The sequence below is a fragment of the Bombina bombina genome, chromosome 7 (assembly GCF_027579735.1).
Source record: "Bombina bombina isolate aBomBom1 chromosome 7, aBomBom1.pri, whole genome shotgun sequence".
Taxonomy (NCBI): Eukaryota; Metazoa; Chordata; class Amphibia; order Anura; family Bombinatoridae; genus Bombina; species Bombina bombina.
In genome coordinates this window covers 385,557,325-385,571,388 of record NC_069505.1, presented here as the reverse complement: position 1 = coordinate 385,571,388, position 14,064 = coordinate 385,557,325, and the positions used below count along the sequence as shown (strand labels likewise).

The following is a 14,064-nucleotide window of genomic DNA, read 5'->3' as shown; positions in this document are numbered from 1 at the left end:
ATTATTTGGGGCTTTAGTTTTTGGCATTCCTATATTTTAATTTTGCGCTCACAAACTATGGCAGCAGAGTGTGTTTTCAGCTCCCATTTGAGTCTATTGTATTCATAAACAGCTGTTATATGGAGCCTAGATTTTTAAACAGACCCTCCTATGTACAAAGTGTTAAAATGTCCTTTACAACTAGTATTTAAACCGTGAAACATACTTAAAATAGGTAAAACAAAAACATAGTTCATAAAAACATATTAATAATAAGAATTATGTTGATTCTAATATTTTATATATAAATTATATCTAAATATGAATCCTTAATATATTAAAAATGTAAAGTTATTTAAGAATAAAAACTAGTAATTATATAAATGTTATTGCTTAAACCCATAAAGAAAATTATATTAACTAAACATCGGAGTTTAAATGAATTAGTTTAGTACATTTATAAAATATATGTGCACGTGTATTTTGGCTGAGCTGATCACAGGTGATGGTTGCAAGCACACCCTCCATACTGAAAAGTTCTCTAAGATGATAATTTTACTTAAAGGGACATTAAACTGTTTGATCTGGTAACATAAAATGCTAAATTGTATATATAAAAAAAGACTTTGTAATATAATTTCATTATTTATATTGTCCCCTTTTCCTGTATTTCCATTCTGAAATTGTGAGCTTTTCAGTTCCTGTTATAAATGAAAGTGCAGAACACTGTTATATTCCACACAGCCATTGGCTGCACCCTGTAGTGACCTATTTATAACTGTTCCTAATTGGCCACAGCAGAGAAGGTAACCTAAGTTACAACATGGCAGCTCCCATTGTTTTATAGACACTAAAACTTTACACTTATTTTGTTAATATTTAAACAGCTAATAAAACTTTAAAAAATACATCTACAGTTATTCTCAGACTAATCTTTTCTTTGAATGCTTCATTGTATCTATCATTTATTTAGTGTTCCTTTAATAAGTTCCCAACTTGTTGGATGTTAAATGCAAATTAGAGGAGGGTTATCAGTAACACCTAACAACATTCTCACATAGTTGTAAAATGGAACGAGATTTTATGCAAATTAGGTGAAAAGGGAAACTAATATCACTAAAAGGGACATGAAACCCCAAAAAATTATTTCATGATTCAGATAGAGCATTATGTTTCAAACAACTTTCCAATGTAATTCTATTATCTAATTTGCTTTGTTCTCTTGGTATCCTTTGTTAAAAAGAATATCTAAATAGGAACAGGAGATGGGAGCTAGCTGCTGGTTGGTGGCTGCTCATATACTCCTCTTGTCATAGGCTTATTAATGTGTTCAGCTAACTCCCATAGTGCATTGCTGCTCCTTCAATAAAAGTATTCCAAGAGAATGCAGCTAAAATGATAATAGAAGTAAAGTGGATAGTTGTTGAAAAATGTTATGCTCTATCTGAATCATGAAAACATAAATTTGTGTTTCATGTCCCTTTAACACCTCAAAAAGGGTTTAACACTTTGCATCTCAAAATTAAAAATATCAATTTAAAGGGATGCTTAAATCACAATTAAACCTTCATGGGTCAGAAAGAGCATGCAGTTTTTTTATACACACAATTTCTGAGGCACCAGCTACTACTGAGCATGTGCAAGAATTCAGTATATGTATACGAGTCTGTGATTGGCTGATGTCTGTCACATGATACAGGGGGCTGGCAAATTTAAATAAGATTCATATTAAGTGGTATTGCATTGTCTTTTTGCTATGCAATTCCATTATTCTATGTCATTTTACCATTTATATTTTTAAAAAACTCAGGCATTACATTGCATAGGACATTCACCAGAGCATTCCGATGACTGTTTTATGTTTTTAACATTTATAAGTACGATATGACCTATATTTTAAACGTTTATTAAACCACTAAAAGATTGTGTATATTAGCAGATAAACTGTGCACCTGTAAAATATTTAATAAGAAAATAAAAGCGTGAACTGCCAAGACATGTTGACCCAAACAGGACAAAATTTGGAATTGAAGAAGCCAACTCAAGTTGACGCATTGACTGTTCAATCGTCTCAATGCAAAGCTTTGATGGAGTTAAAGGGACACAAAACCCCAACTTTGTCTTTTATGATAGAAAATCCAATTTTAAACTTATTTCCAATTTATGTCTGTTATCCAATTTGCTTCAATCTCTTTGTTTTCTTTGTTGAAGAAGCAGCAATGCACTTGAGCCTACCTAAGTATGCTTGTCAACAAAGAATACCTAAGAGAACAAAGCAAATTAGAAAATAGAAATGCATTGGAAAGTTGCTTAAAATATCATGCTCTACCTTAAACATAAAAATTATATGTCAACCTTACTGTCCCTTTAACGTGGTGCAAAACTACATGATAACCAGACTTCCTAATTAAGTGGAAAAGCCATGAAAGACACATAGTCTCTTCTAATTGATAAGAATAGGCACCTACATTCGAAAAATGACTGCATGTGGTATTGGTGATATGTTTTAACAAAGTAGAATTTTGAGTGGATGAGATTCTCAATAGAAATGTGTTGATTACACCCAGGGATTATGGGAGTAGAAGTGTGTATATATGTATGTGCATGTGTCTGGAAATGCTTGCGTGAAGCTATTTTGCTGTGAACGAGCAGATTCCTGTAGAAGCCAGAAGATCCCAGCAGATCCTAAGAGGACTTGCATGCTCTGCTTTGGTGGAATCAACTGGACCATTTGGTGACAACATAAAGTATAGTGTTCAGGCACTGACACAGCCAGACTGGGGGTCCCAGCAAGACAGTCCAAGCACACGCCAGCCCCCCTGACAGGAGGCACAGTGCATTGTGGGGTGTTAGTGAGGATTTTCTGGGTCAGGGTATAGATTTTAATTATATCTGGGCAGAAGAAGATGGTACACAATTTTTTTTCCAAAGGTAAACTAAGTTAAGTATCTGAGGAGGGAGCTCTAAATAACATTTTGAAAGTGTTAGAACCCGCCCAACCTCGGGATTATTACCCACAATGCACTGGGGTGCACAGCTGTGGGGTGAGCCAAGAACACGTGATTGGTTGGACTGCTACCTTCTGATTGGACGGTCAAGGTGGGAAAAGGACAAGCGATGACAGGAGTAGGAGGGTGAGTGGGGTTACAGGACACTATCAGTTTCATTAGCATTGCCAATACAGGATCACTGGGAATCAGACAGAAGCTGCAGATGACAGTGCTGTATTTAAACAATGAGACCCACATCTGCCAATATCCATTCTTCACTACTGATTACCCCATCAGACTATATAGGCTGTCAAACCCAAAGGGGCCCCCACTCTGTCTGTACTGACACAGCACTGTCCTCTTCCAGCTTGTGTAGTAAGGAGAGGAGGAGGTGGGGAAAAAGGAGTGGAGAACATCATTAGGTACTAGTCCCAAGGTTTGGTCACTAGTGACGGACCACAGCTTCATTACTGGGAGCTGGGCTATGAGAGGAGGACACTGGAAAGGTAGAAAGGTTGCTGGGATAAGAGAAAGACACTGCTGAGGAACACAAGGTGAGGGTGAAAAAAGCGAATAGATGGGGAGAGGAAGATGTTTAGGGGAAGTGTAGGGGAGAGAGAGGCCACTGAAGGGAGGTGTAAGGGAGAGACAAGCTGCAGGGGAGGGAGCGGCTACTGAAGGGAGATGTAAGGGAGAGACAAGTTGCAGGGGAGAGAGACACTGCAGGTGAGAGAGAAGCTGCAGGGGAGGGAGAGAGAAGCTGCAGGGGAAGGAGAGGCCACTGAAGGGAGGTGTAAGGGAGAGACAAGCTGCAGGGGAGAGGGAGACGGCAGGTGAGAGATAAGCTGTAGGTGAAAGAGAAGCTGCAGGGGAGAGAGATAAGCTGCAGGGGAGGGAGACAGAAGCTACAGGGGAGGGAGACAGAAGCTACAGGGGAGGGATAGGCTGCTGAAAGGAGTTATAAGGGTGGGAGAGGATGTTGAGGGAAGGTGCTGGGGAGGGAGAGAGAAGCTGCAGGGGAAGGAGAGGCAACTGAAGGGAGGTGTAAGTGAGAGACAAGCTGCAGGGGAGAGACGGCAGGTGAGAGATAAGCTGTAGGTGAAAGAGAAGCTGCAGGGGAGAGAGATAAGCTGCAGTGGAGGGAGGGAGAAGCTACAGGGGAGGGATATGCTGCTGAAAGGAGTTATAAGGGTGGGAGAGGATGCTGAGGGGAGTGAGATGCTGCTGAGATGAGATGCTTAGGAGAGGCCTATAAGGGGTAGTGTAGGAAAACAAAATGGTATTGATTAGAGTTTTAGGGGAGGGACTGGCTTCTAGGGAGTTGCAGGAGTATGGAGAGGTTGCTGAAGAGAGGAGTAGGGGCAGGGGGGAAGCTGCTGAGAGGTCATTGAGAGGGTTAAAAGGAAGGGACAAGTTGCTAAGGAGAGTTGTAGGGGAAGAAGAGGCTTCTGTCAGGGAGGTTAGGAAAGGCTGCTTAGGGGAGGTGTAATTGAGCGAAAGGGGATGGAGATGCTCATGCTGGGGATGGAGATACAGGAGGGAAGGATAGGAAAGAGAAGCTGCTGAGGGGAGGTGTAAGAGGGGGAGAGGCTGCTGAGGGGAGGTGTAAGGGAGGGAGAGGCTGCTGAGTGGAGGTGTAAGGGAGAAAGAGGCTGCTGAGGGGAGGTGTAAGGTAGGGAGAGGCTGCTGAGGGGAGGTGTAAGGTAGGGAGAGGCTGCTGAGTGGAGGTGTAAGGGAGGGAGAGGCTGCTGAGTGGAGGTGTAAGGGAGAAAGAGGCTGCTGAGGGGAGGTGTAAGTGAGGGAGAGGCTGCTGAGTGGAGGTGTAAGGGAGGAAGAGGCTGCTGAGGGGAGGTGTAAGTGAGGGAGAGGCTGCTGAGTGGAGGTGTAAGGGAGGAAGAGGCTGCTGAGGGGAGGTGTAAGGGAGGGAGAGGCTGCTGTGTGGAGGTGTAAGAGAGAAAAAAGATGCTGAGGGGAGGTGTAAGGGAGGGAGAGGCTGCTGAGGGGAGTTGTAAGAGAGAGAGAGGCTGCTGAGGGGAGTTGTAAGAGAGTAAGAGGATGCCGAGGGGAGGTGTAAGAGAGGTAGAGGCTGCTGAGGAGAGGCGTAAGGGAGGGAGAGGCTGCTGAGGGGAGTTGTAAGAGAGAGAGAGAGTGCTGAGGGGAGTTGTAAGAGAGTAAAAGGATGCTGAGGGGAGGTGTTAGAGAGGGAGAGGCTGCTGAGGGGATGTGTAAGGGAGGGATAGGCTGCTGAGGAGAGGCGTAAGGGAGGGAGAGGCTGCTGAGTGGAGGTGTAAGGGAGGGAGAGGCTGCTGAGTGGAGGTGTAAGGGAGGAAGAGGCTGCTGAGGGGAGGTGTAAGTGAGGGAGAGGCTGCTGAGTGGAGGTGTAAGAGAGTAAGAGGATGCCGAGGGGAGGTGTAAGAGAGGGAGAGGCTGCTGAGGAGAGGCGTAAGGGAGGGAGAGGCTGCTGAGGGGAGTTGTAAGAGAGAGAGAGAGTGCTGAGGGATGGAGATACAGGAGGGAAGGATAGGAAAGAGAAGCTGCTGAGGGGAGGTGTAAGAGGGGGAGAGGCTGCTGAGGGGAGGTGTAAGGGAGGAAGAGGCTGCTGAGGGGAGGTGTAAGGGAGGGAGAGGCTGCTGAGTGGAGGTGTAAGGGAGGGAGAGGCTGCTGAGTGGAGGTGTAAGGGAGGAAGAGGCTGCTGAGGGGAGGTGTAAGTGAGGGAGAGGCTGCTGAGTGGAGGTGTAAGGGAGGAAGAGGCTGCTGAGGGGAGGTGTAAGGGAGGGAGAGGCTGCTGTGTGGAGGTGTAAGAGAGAAAAAAGATGCTGAGGGGAGGTGTAAGGGAGGGAGAGGCTGCTGAGGGGAGTTGTAAGAGAGAGAGAGGCTGCTGAGGGGAGTTGTAAGAGAGTAAGAGGATGCCGAGGGGAGGTGTAAGAGAGGGAGAGGCTGCTGCGGAGAGGCGTAAGGGAGGGAGAGGCTGCTGAGGGGAGTTGTAAGAGAGAGAGAGAGTGCTGAGGGGAGTTGTAAGAGAGTAAAAGGATGCTGAGGGGAGGTGTTAGAGAGGGAGAGGCTGCTGAGGGGATGTGTAAGGGAGGGAGAGGCTGCTGAGGAGAGGCGTAAGGGAGGGAGAGGCTGCTGAGGGGAGTTGTAAGGGAGGGAGAGGCTGCTGAGGAGAGGTGTAAGAGAGGGAGAGGCTGCTGAGGGGAGGTGTAAGAGAGGGAGAGGCTGCTGATGGGAGGTGTAAGAGAGGGAGAGGCTGCAGAGGGGAGGTGTAAGAGAGGGAGAGGCTGCTGAGTAGAGGTGTAAGGGAGGGAGAGGCTGCTGAGGGGAGGTGTAAGAGAGAGAAAGGCTGCTGAGGGGAGGTGTACGGGAGGGAGAGGCTGCTGACGGGAGGTGTAAGGGAAGGAGAGGCTGCTGACGGGAGGTGTAAGGGAAGGAGAGGCTGCTGACGGGAGGATTAAGGGAGGGAGAGGCTGCTGACGGGAGGTGTAAGGGAGGGAGAGGCTGCTGACGGGAGGTGTAAGGGAGGAAGAAGCTATGAGGGAAGGTGTAAGGGAGGGAGAGAGCTGCTGAGGGGAGGTGTAAGGGAGGGAGAGGCTGCTGAGGGGAGGTGTAAGGGAGGAAGAGGCTGCTGAGGGGAGGTGTAAGGGAGGTAGAGGCTGCTGAGGGGAGGTGTAAGGGAGGAAGAAGCTGCTGAGGGAAGGTGTAAGGGAGGGAGAGGCTGCTGAGGGGAGGTGTAAGAGAGGGAGAGGCTGCTGAGGGGAGGTGTAAGGAAGGGAGAGGCTGCTGAGGGGAGGTGTAAGGGAGGGAGAGGCTGCTGAGGGGAGGTGTAAGAGAGGGAGAGGCTGCTGAGGGGAGGTGTAAGAGAGGAAGAGGCGCATGAGTGGAGAGGCTGCTGAGGAGAGGTGTAAGAGAGGGAGAGGCTGCTGAGGGAAGGTGTAAGAGAGGGAGAGGCTGCTGAGGGGAGTTGTAAGAGAGGGAGAGGCTGCTGAGGAGAGGTGTAAGAGAGGGAGAGGCTGCTGAGGAGAGGTGTAAGGTAGGGAGAGGCTGCTGAGGGGATGTGTAAGAGAGGGAGAGGCTGCTGAGGGGAGGTGTAAGAGAGGGAGAGGCTGCTGAGGAGAGGTGTAAGAGAGGGAGAGGCTGCTGAGGGAAGGTGTAAGAGAGGGAGAGGCTGCTGAGGGGAGTTGTGAGAGGGAGAGGCTGCTGAGGGGAGGTGTAAGAGAGGGAGAGGCTGCTGAGGAGAGGTGTAAGGTAGGGAGAGGCTGCTGAGGGGATGTGTAAGAGAGGGAGAGGCTGCTGAGGGGAGGTGTAAGAGAGGGAGAGGCTGCTGAGGAGAGGTGTAAGAGAGGGAGAGGCTGCTGAGGGGAGTTGTAAGAGAGGGAGAGGCTGCTGAGGAGAGGTGTAAGGGAGGGAGAGGCTGCTGAGGGGAGGTGTAAGAGAGGGAGAGGTGTAAGGGAGGGAGAGGCTGCTGAGGGGATGTGTAAGAGAGGGAGAGGCTGCTGAGGGAAGATGTAAGAGAGGGAGAGGCTGCTGAGGGAAGATGTAAGAGAGGGAGAGGCTGCTGAGGGAAGATGTAAGAGAGGGAGAGGCTGCTGAGGGGAGTTGTAAGAGAGGGAGAGGTTGCTGAGGAAAGGTTTAAGAGAGGGAGAGGCTGCTGAGGAGAGGTGTGAGGGATGGAGAGGCTGTTGAGGGGATGTGTAAGAGAGGGAGAGGCTGCTGAGGGGAGGTGTAAGAGAGGGAGAGGCTGCTGAGGAGAGTGTAAGAGAGGGAGAGGCTGCTGAGGAGAGGTGTAAGAGAGGGAGAGGCTGCTAAGGAGAGGTGTAAGAGAGGGAGAGGCTGCTAAGGAGAGGTGTAAGAGAGGGAGAGGCTGCTAAGGAGAGGTGTAAGAGAGGGAGAGGCTGCTAAGGAGAGGTGTAAGAGAGGGAGAGGCTGCTGAGGAGAGGTGTAAGAGAGAGAGAGGCTGCTGAGGGGAGGTGTAAGAGAGGGAGAGACTGCTGAGGGGAGGTGTAAGAGAGGGAGAGACTGCTGAGGGGAGGTGTAAGAGAGGGAGAGGCTGCAGATGGGATGTGCATGACAAGGGACGGCTGCTGAGGAGGATTTAGGGGAGGGAAAGGCTGCTGGAATTCTAGGAGAGATAAGCTCCTGTGGGGGAGGATAGGAAAGAGAAGCTGGTGAAGGAAAGTGTTGCTGAGTAAAAGGCTGTTGAAAAGAGGTGTAGAGGAAGAAGAGACTGCGGGGGTGTAGGGGGAGAGACTGTGAATATAAGAATATAGGAGAGAGGATACCGGGAGGAAGTGTTTCAACAAACAGGCTGCCAAAGGGAAGGAAATGGAGGGGATTAATCTAAGGGGAAGACAAAGGAGACTGGTTGAGGGGACTATCTGCTAAGTAAGTTGCAAAAAAATATTAAGTTCTAGGAGGGAGCAGAGTTGTAGTGGAAAGTTAAATAGCTGCAGGAAAAGGCACAGACAGGCGCTACTCAGAATTGTTATATGGTAGTGAGATTATTAAGGGGCAGGAGAAGCTAAAGAGGTGGCATTTAAAGGGATATTAAACTGTTGAGCACAAGTACATAAGAAAGGTTACTACATCTCATGTTATTGTATTTCATCCTGTGACTGCAGTTATCCTAATTTAAATCCTTAGAAGTGCCAGATGTCAAAGCTCCGCCTCTTCTGCCATCTTGGAGCTTAGGTATTCTCAGATCCTGTGATAGAAGTGGTGCTCACTCACAGATCAGTTATGTTTCCAGCTTTCTTCCTGTTGTATAATTTGTTTGGGGTTAGAATCCATGAAACAATGTGTGAGCATTACATTGTTGTATTTGTTTAACAGTTGTTAAAAAGCCAACAACCTCACTGATGTGTAAATGCTTCTTCTGCCACAGGGCCGGAGAGTAGCTGTGCTCCAACATGGCGGTGGCCAGTATACAGAGGTGCAGCTTCACCATCTGCCAATTTATAGGGGGTAAAATAGGAGAATGAATTTGAAGAGAGCTGCAGGGACAGAAAGAAGCAATAACAGTAAATAGCATCTGTGCTATTGTAGGTGTGCCCAGCAGTGTGATGTCCCTTTAAAGAAACACAGCTGCATTAGTAGGGTGAGGGAAATAATGGAGACAGGCTTAATTAGATTATTACAAGGCTACTGGAGGAGATATATGAATAGAAGCAATAAGAAGCAGGATATAAGGATACTGGCAAGTAAATAAAGGGTGGAATAAATATTGAAAGTCTGCAATGGGGATTGCTAAGATAGGCTGTTATGGGGAAGGGCAGGAAAAACAGGCTGCTGAGGCCAAGTAGTACAGGGAGAAAAGACACTGAACAATGCTTACAAGGGGTGAGCCTGCTGAGAGCAAAGATAGAGCAGAGATATAGCCAACTGACAGGAAAGGAAGGGAGAGGGAGGCAACTGAGAGGGAAGGGAGAGGGAGGCTACTGAAGGGAAGGGAGAGGGAGGCTACTGAAGGGAAGGGAGAGGAGCTTACAGAGGCGAAGGGAGAGGAGGTTACAGAGGGGAAGGGAGAGGGAGGCTACTGATGGGAAGGGAGAGGGAGGCTACTGAAGGGAAGGGAGAGGAGCTTACAGAGGGGAAGGGAGAGGAGGGTACAGAGGGGAAGGGAGATGGAGGCTACTGAAGGGAAGGGAGAGGGAGGCTACTGAAGGGAAGGGAGAGGAGTTAACAGAGGGGAAGGGAGAGGAGGTTACAGATGGGAAGGGAGAAGGAGGCTACTGAAGGGAAGGGAGAGGTGGTAACAGAAGGGAAGGGAGAGGAGGTAACAGGGGGAGGGAGAGGAGGTTACAGATGGGAAGGGAGAGGGGGGCTACTGAAGGGAAGGGAGAGGTGGTAACAGAAGGGAAGGGAGAGGAGGTAACAGGGGGAGGGAGAGGAGGTTACAGATGGGAAGGGAGAGGGAGGCTACTGAAGGGAAGGGAGGAAACAGAGGGAAGGGAGAGAAAGGCTACTGAAGGGAAGGGAGAGGAGGTAACAGAGGGGAAGGGAGAGGGAGGCTACTGAAGAGAATGGAGAGAAAGGCTACTGAAGGGAAGGGAGAGGGAGAATACTGAAGGGAAGGGAGAGGGAGGCTACTGAATGGAAGGAAAGAAGAGAAAGGCTACTGAAGGGAAGGGAGAGGGAGGTTACAGAGGGGAAGGGAGAGGGAGGCTACTGAAGGGAAGGGAGAGAAAGGCTACTGAAGGGAAGGTAGAAAGAGGCTACTGAAGGGAAGGAAAGAAGAGAAAGGCTACTGAAGGGAAGGGAGAGGGAGGTTACAGAGGGTAAGGGCGAGGAGTTTACAGAGGGGAAAGGAGAGGGAGGCTACTGAAGGGAAGGGAGAGAAAGGCTACTGAAGGGAAGGGAGGCTACTGAAGGGAAGGGAGAGGGAGGCAACTGAGAGGGAAGGGAGAGAAAGGCTACTGAAGGGAAGGGAGAGGGAGGCTACTGAAGGGAAGAGATAGGGAGGCTACTGAAGGGAAGGGAGAGGAGCTTACAGAGGGGAAGGGAGAGGAGGTTACAGAGGGGAAGGGAGAGGGAGGCCACTGAAGGGAAGAGTTAGGGATGCAACTGAGAGGAAAGGGAGGCTACTGAAGGGAAGGGAGAGGGAGGCTATTGAAGGGAAGGGAGGCTACTGAAAGGAAGGAAATAAGAGAAAGGCTACTGAAGGGAAGGGAGAGGGAGGTTACTGAAGTGAACTGAAGTAAAGGAAGATGAGGTTATAGAGGGGAAAGGAGAGGGAGGCTACTGAAGGGAAGGGAGAGGGAGGTTACTGAAAGGAAGGGAGAGGAGGTTACAGAGGGGAAGGGAGAGGGAGGCTACTGAAGGGAGAGGGAAGCTACTGAAGGGAAGGGAGAGAAAGACTACTGAAGGGAAGGACGGAAGAGGGAGGCTACTGAAGGGACGGAAGAGGGAGGCTACTGAAGGGAAGGGAGCGGGAGGCTACTGAAGGGACGGGAGAGGGAGACTACTGAAGGGAGAGGGTGACTACTAAAGGGAATGGAAAGGGGGCTACTGAAGGGAAGGAATGGAGAGGGAGACTACTAAAGGGAAAGGAGGGAGAGAGAGGCTACTGAAGGTAAGAATGGGAGAGGGAGAACAGAAAAGGTAAGGGAGAGGGGGAGTAGTGAAGGAAAGAAGTAGAAGCATAGGGTGGAGAGACTACCAAGTAGAAGCATAGAGTATAGATGACTTTAAAAGGAAAGAAGACAGATTGGATAAGGCAGCCAACAGGGTTATAAAAAAACAAGGAAGAAAGTTAACACAGCATAGATGGTTGGGGAGTCAGCAGGCAAATTGAAAGGAACTTAGAAGAAAATGTTAGTGGCCGGTAGAATGGTAGTTGTCATTATGTAAAGAACAAGGGACCTGAGAGATTGTAGAGAGGCAACCTTGTATGTAAATAAGAAAAAATGGGGTAGAGATAAGCAACTGATGGGATAAAAAGATGGGGAGAGATAGAGCAGAAAGGGTGATAGTGGGGAAGTAGAGAAGAAAGGGGGATAGGGAAGGAAAGGGGATAGTTGTGAGGTAGAGGGGGAAAGATGGAGAAAGAAGGGGGATAGAGGGGAGGGAAAGGGTGGATGAGATAGACAGGGACCTGAAATGATAGGGAAAAAAGAGATTAGTAACTGAGACAATGATGTAGAATTAACTTAAGGAGGGAGGAAAACAGTTACCTGGGTGGAGGGGATGGTGGAGAGAAGCTTACAAGGAGAAGGGGCATCAGGGTTAAGGAAGAAATAATTATTGATCAAGACAAACATTTGAACCTAAATGAGTAGAGGAGGGGGCACCAGTGAACAGAGAAAGAAGTATAGGTCTGCTTTAACCTCTTAATCACCAGAGGGGCCTGTAATGTATCCACACACATTTATTTATAGTTACACTAATAATATGCAGAGTATGTGTAAATATATATATATCAATCTATATATATATATATATTGCTTTAGCTAGCACCTCTGGAGGCTGTTAAGTAGTTAATTTACAGAAGGGTAAAGGGTGAGGTTAGAAAGGAAGGATGCAAGGAGAAGAGAAAGGAAGGAAAAACATACATGGGTTCCGCACTACTGTCATCTAAGTGCCAGGTGAGGAACATCCGATAACACACGGGCTTCTGGAAAGGTGACAGAGGGACACAGACAGGAGGTGGTGTGGACTGAGAGGTGGTATTAGGCATTACGGGCAGGGTGATGGGCAGGCAGGCGGGTAAGGGGTTTGTAGGGGCAGGAAGGTCTATTGCTGGAATATACTTGCCCTTAGTTTTCTTGTTTGGATCTGTGAAAATCCACCAGAGAGCCAGAAAAACAACACAAAAAAAAAAAGAACACAAAAGAAAAGAAGGAGGAACGGGTGGAGAGGAGGAGCCATTACAAACAATATTTTATTCAAGGGCTGATTGAATAAAAATATTGTATTTCATAATTGTACTGAAACCAAACAGAATAGAAAATAAATCTCGCAAGAAACACCATGAAACATAAGCAGCGAAAAAGACAGCGAGAGATATAAAAGAGCGAGAAAAAATATGAATGAAGAAGAGAGAAAGAGACAGTGCAAGAGAGAGACTGAAGTAATGCAAAAGGAGTGTGAGAGAGAAAAGATAAATAAGGAAAGGAGTGGGAGCAATAAAAAGTAAACAAGAGGGTGGAGAGAAGAGATGAAAATGAGAACCAGCAGAAGACAAGAGACAGAGAACAAGAATAATCAGAGGGAAAGGAGAAAGAAGAGAATTGAAGGGAAGATCAGATGAATAAAGAGAGAAGAAAAAGAGAGAAGTACGATGTAAAAAAAGAAAAATAGAATAAATAATTTGAGAGCCTGAAGGTAATAAAATGGAGATGTTAGAACAAAGGGGGAGAAAGAAAGAGAAATATAAAGAGAAGTGAATGGGATTTAGAACTATGTAAGAAGACTGGAAGGGCTGAGGAGAAATGAAAGAACCAAGTAAAGAACATTTGTAATTATTAGAGAAGAAGCAGGAAGTGAAAAAGAACAGATGGAATGAAGATAAGTAGGGATTGTAAGGAGGGAAGGAAATATAAGAAAAAAGACAGTATGGGATGGAGGGAAGGAATGAAGGAAAGGCTGTGAAGGAATGACACAAAGAAAAGGGTGAAATAAAAAATGACAGAAGGAAGGAGGGAGAGAAAAGGGTGGAAGGAAGGAAGGGAAGGATGGAAAGGAGGAAAGGAAGGGTGGGAGGGAGGAAGAGAGGGAGGAAGAGAGGGAGGAAGGGATGGAGGAAAGGGTGGTAAGGAAGGGAGGAAAGAATGGAAGGGAGGGAAGGAAGAGAGGAAGGTAGGGAGGGAGGGAAGGAAGGAAGGAAGGAAGAGAGGCAAAGTAATGAAGGGAAGGAAGTAAGGAAGGGAGGGTAGCATGGAAGGAAGGGAGGAAGGGAAGATATATGAAAAAAGGTAAGGGATTAAACATAAGAAGAGAAGAAAGAATGGGGAGAAAATAATGAAAATAAACAAGATAGGATGGTAAGGACAGATGGAAGTAATAAAAGAAGGATGGAGGAATGAAGAGAAGTATCAAGAGACAAAAACAATGTTTTTGAAGAGATCATAAAGAGATAACAAGAAGAACTGAGTGAAGACAGAGGGAAGGAGAGACAGTAAGGTAATGTAACAGTTTATTCAGATAGAATTGGGAGGGGGAGTGAGGGTGTATGTCTGAAAGAAGATGGTTAAGAGAATAAAGAGAAACATGACAAAAAAGAGAAGATAACTGCAGAGAGACAGATAAAGCAGCAATAAAGGTAGAGACAGAGGCAGAGATAAATCAAACTAAAAGACACTCATTATGAATTGGATGAAAGGAGAAGATTCATGCAAACCTCTCAGGCATTAAATGTCTGTGAGGCTCTGCCGGGCTCTGCATGCAGCGCCGACTACTGCCCTCGCCCCCCGACTAGCCCCCCAATATTGCCACATCTGGGGGGTGGCCGGGGGCAGGCGTGAGCATGGGGGGAAGAAGGACACACAAGCAAGAAGGGAACTTACACTGCACCTGGAGGATCTGATCACTGAGATTTGCACGGAGGTAGTAAGAGCTATATGGAGGCAACACCAAACCCAAGCTGCAGGGGGCGGCAGAGAGA

The 14,064-nt window shown here is 47.2% G+C and overlaps 1 protein-coding gene across 1 annotated transcript in view; it reads right to left on the bottom strand.

Moving 5' to 3' along the window:
* Positions 1-14,064, bottom strand: part of CACNA2D2 (calcium voltage-gated channel auxiliary subunit alpha2delta 2) — a 780,863-nt gene that overhangs the window by 138,444 nt on the left and 628,355 nt on the right. The window contains exon 22 of the mRNA XM_053721110.1: positions 13,967-14,043. Coding sequence (XP_053577085.1) covers positions 13,967-14,043 — 77 coding nt within the window. The remainder of the gene's footprint in view (positions 1-13,966; positions 14,044-14,064) is intronic.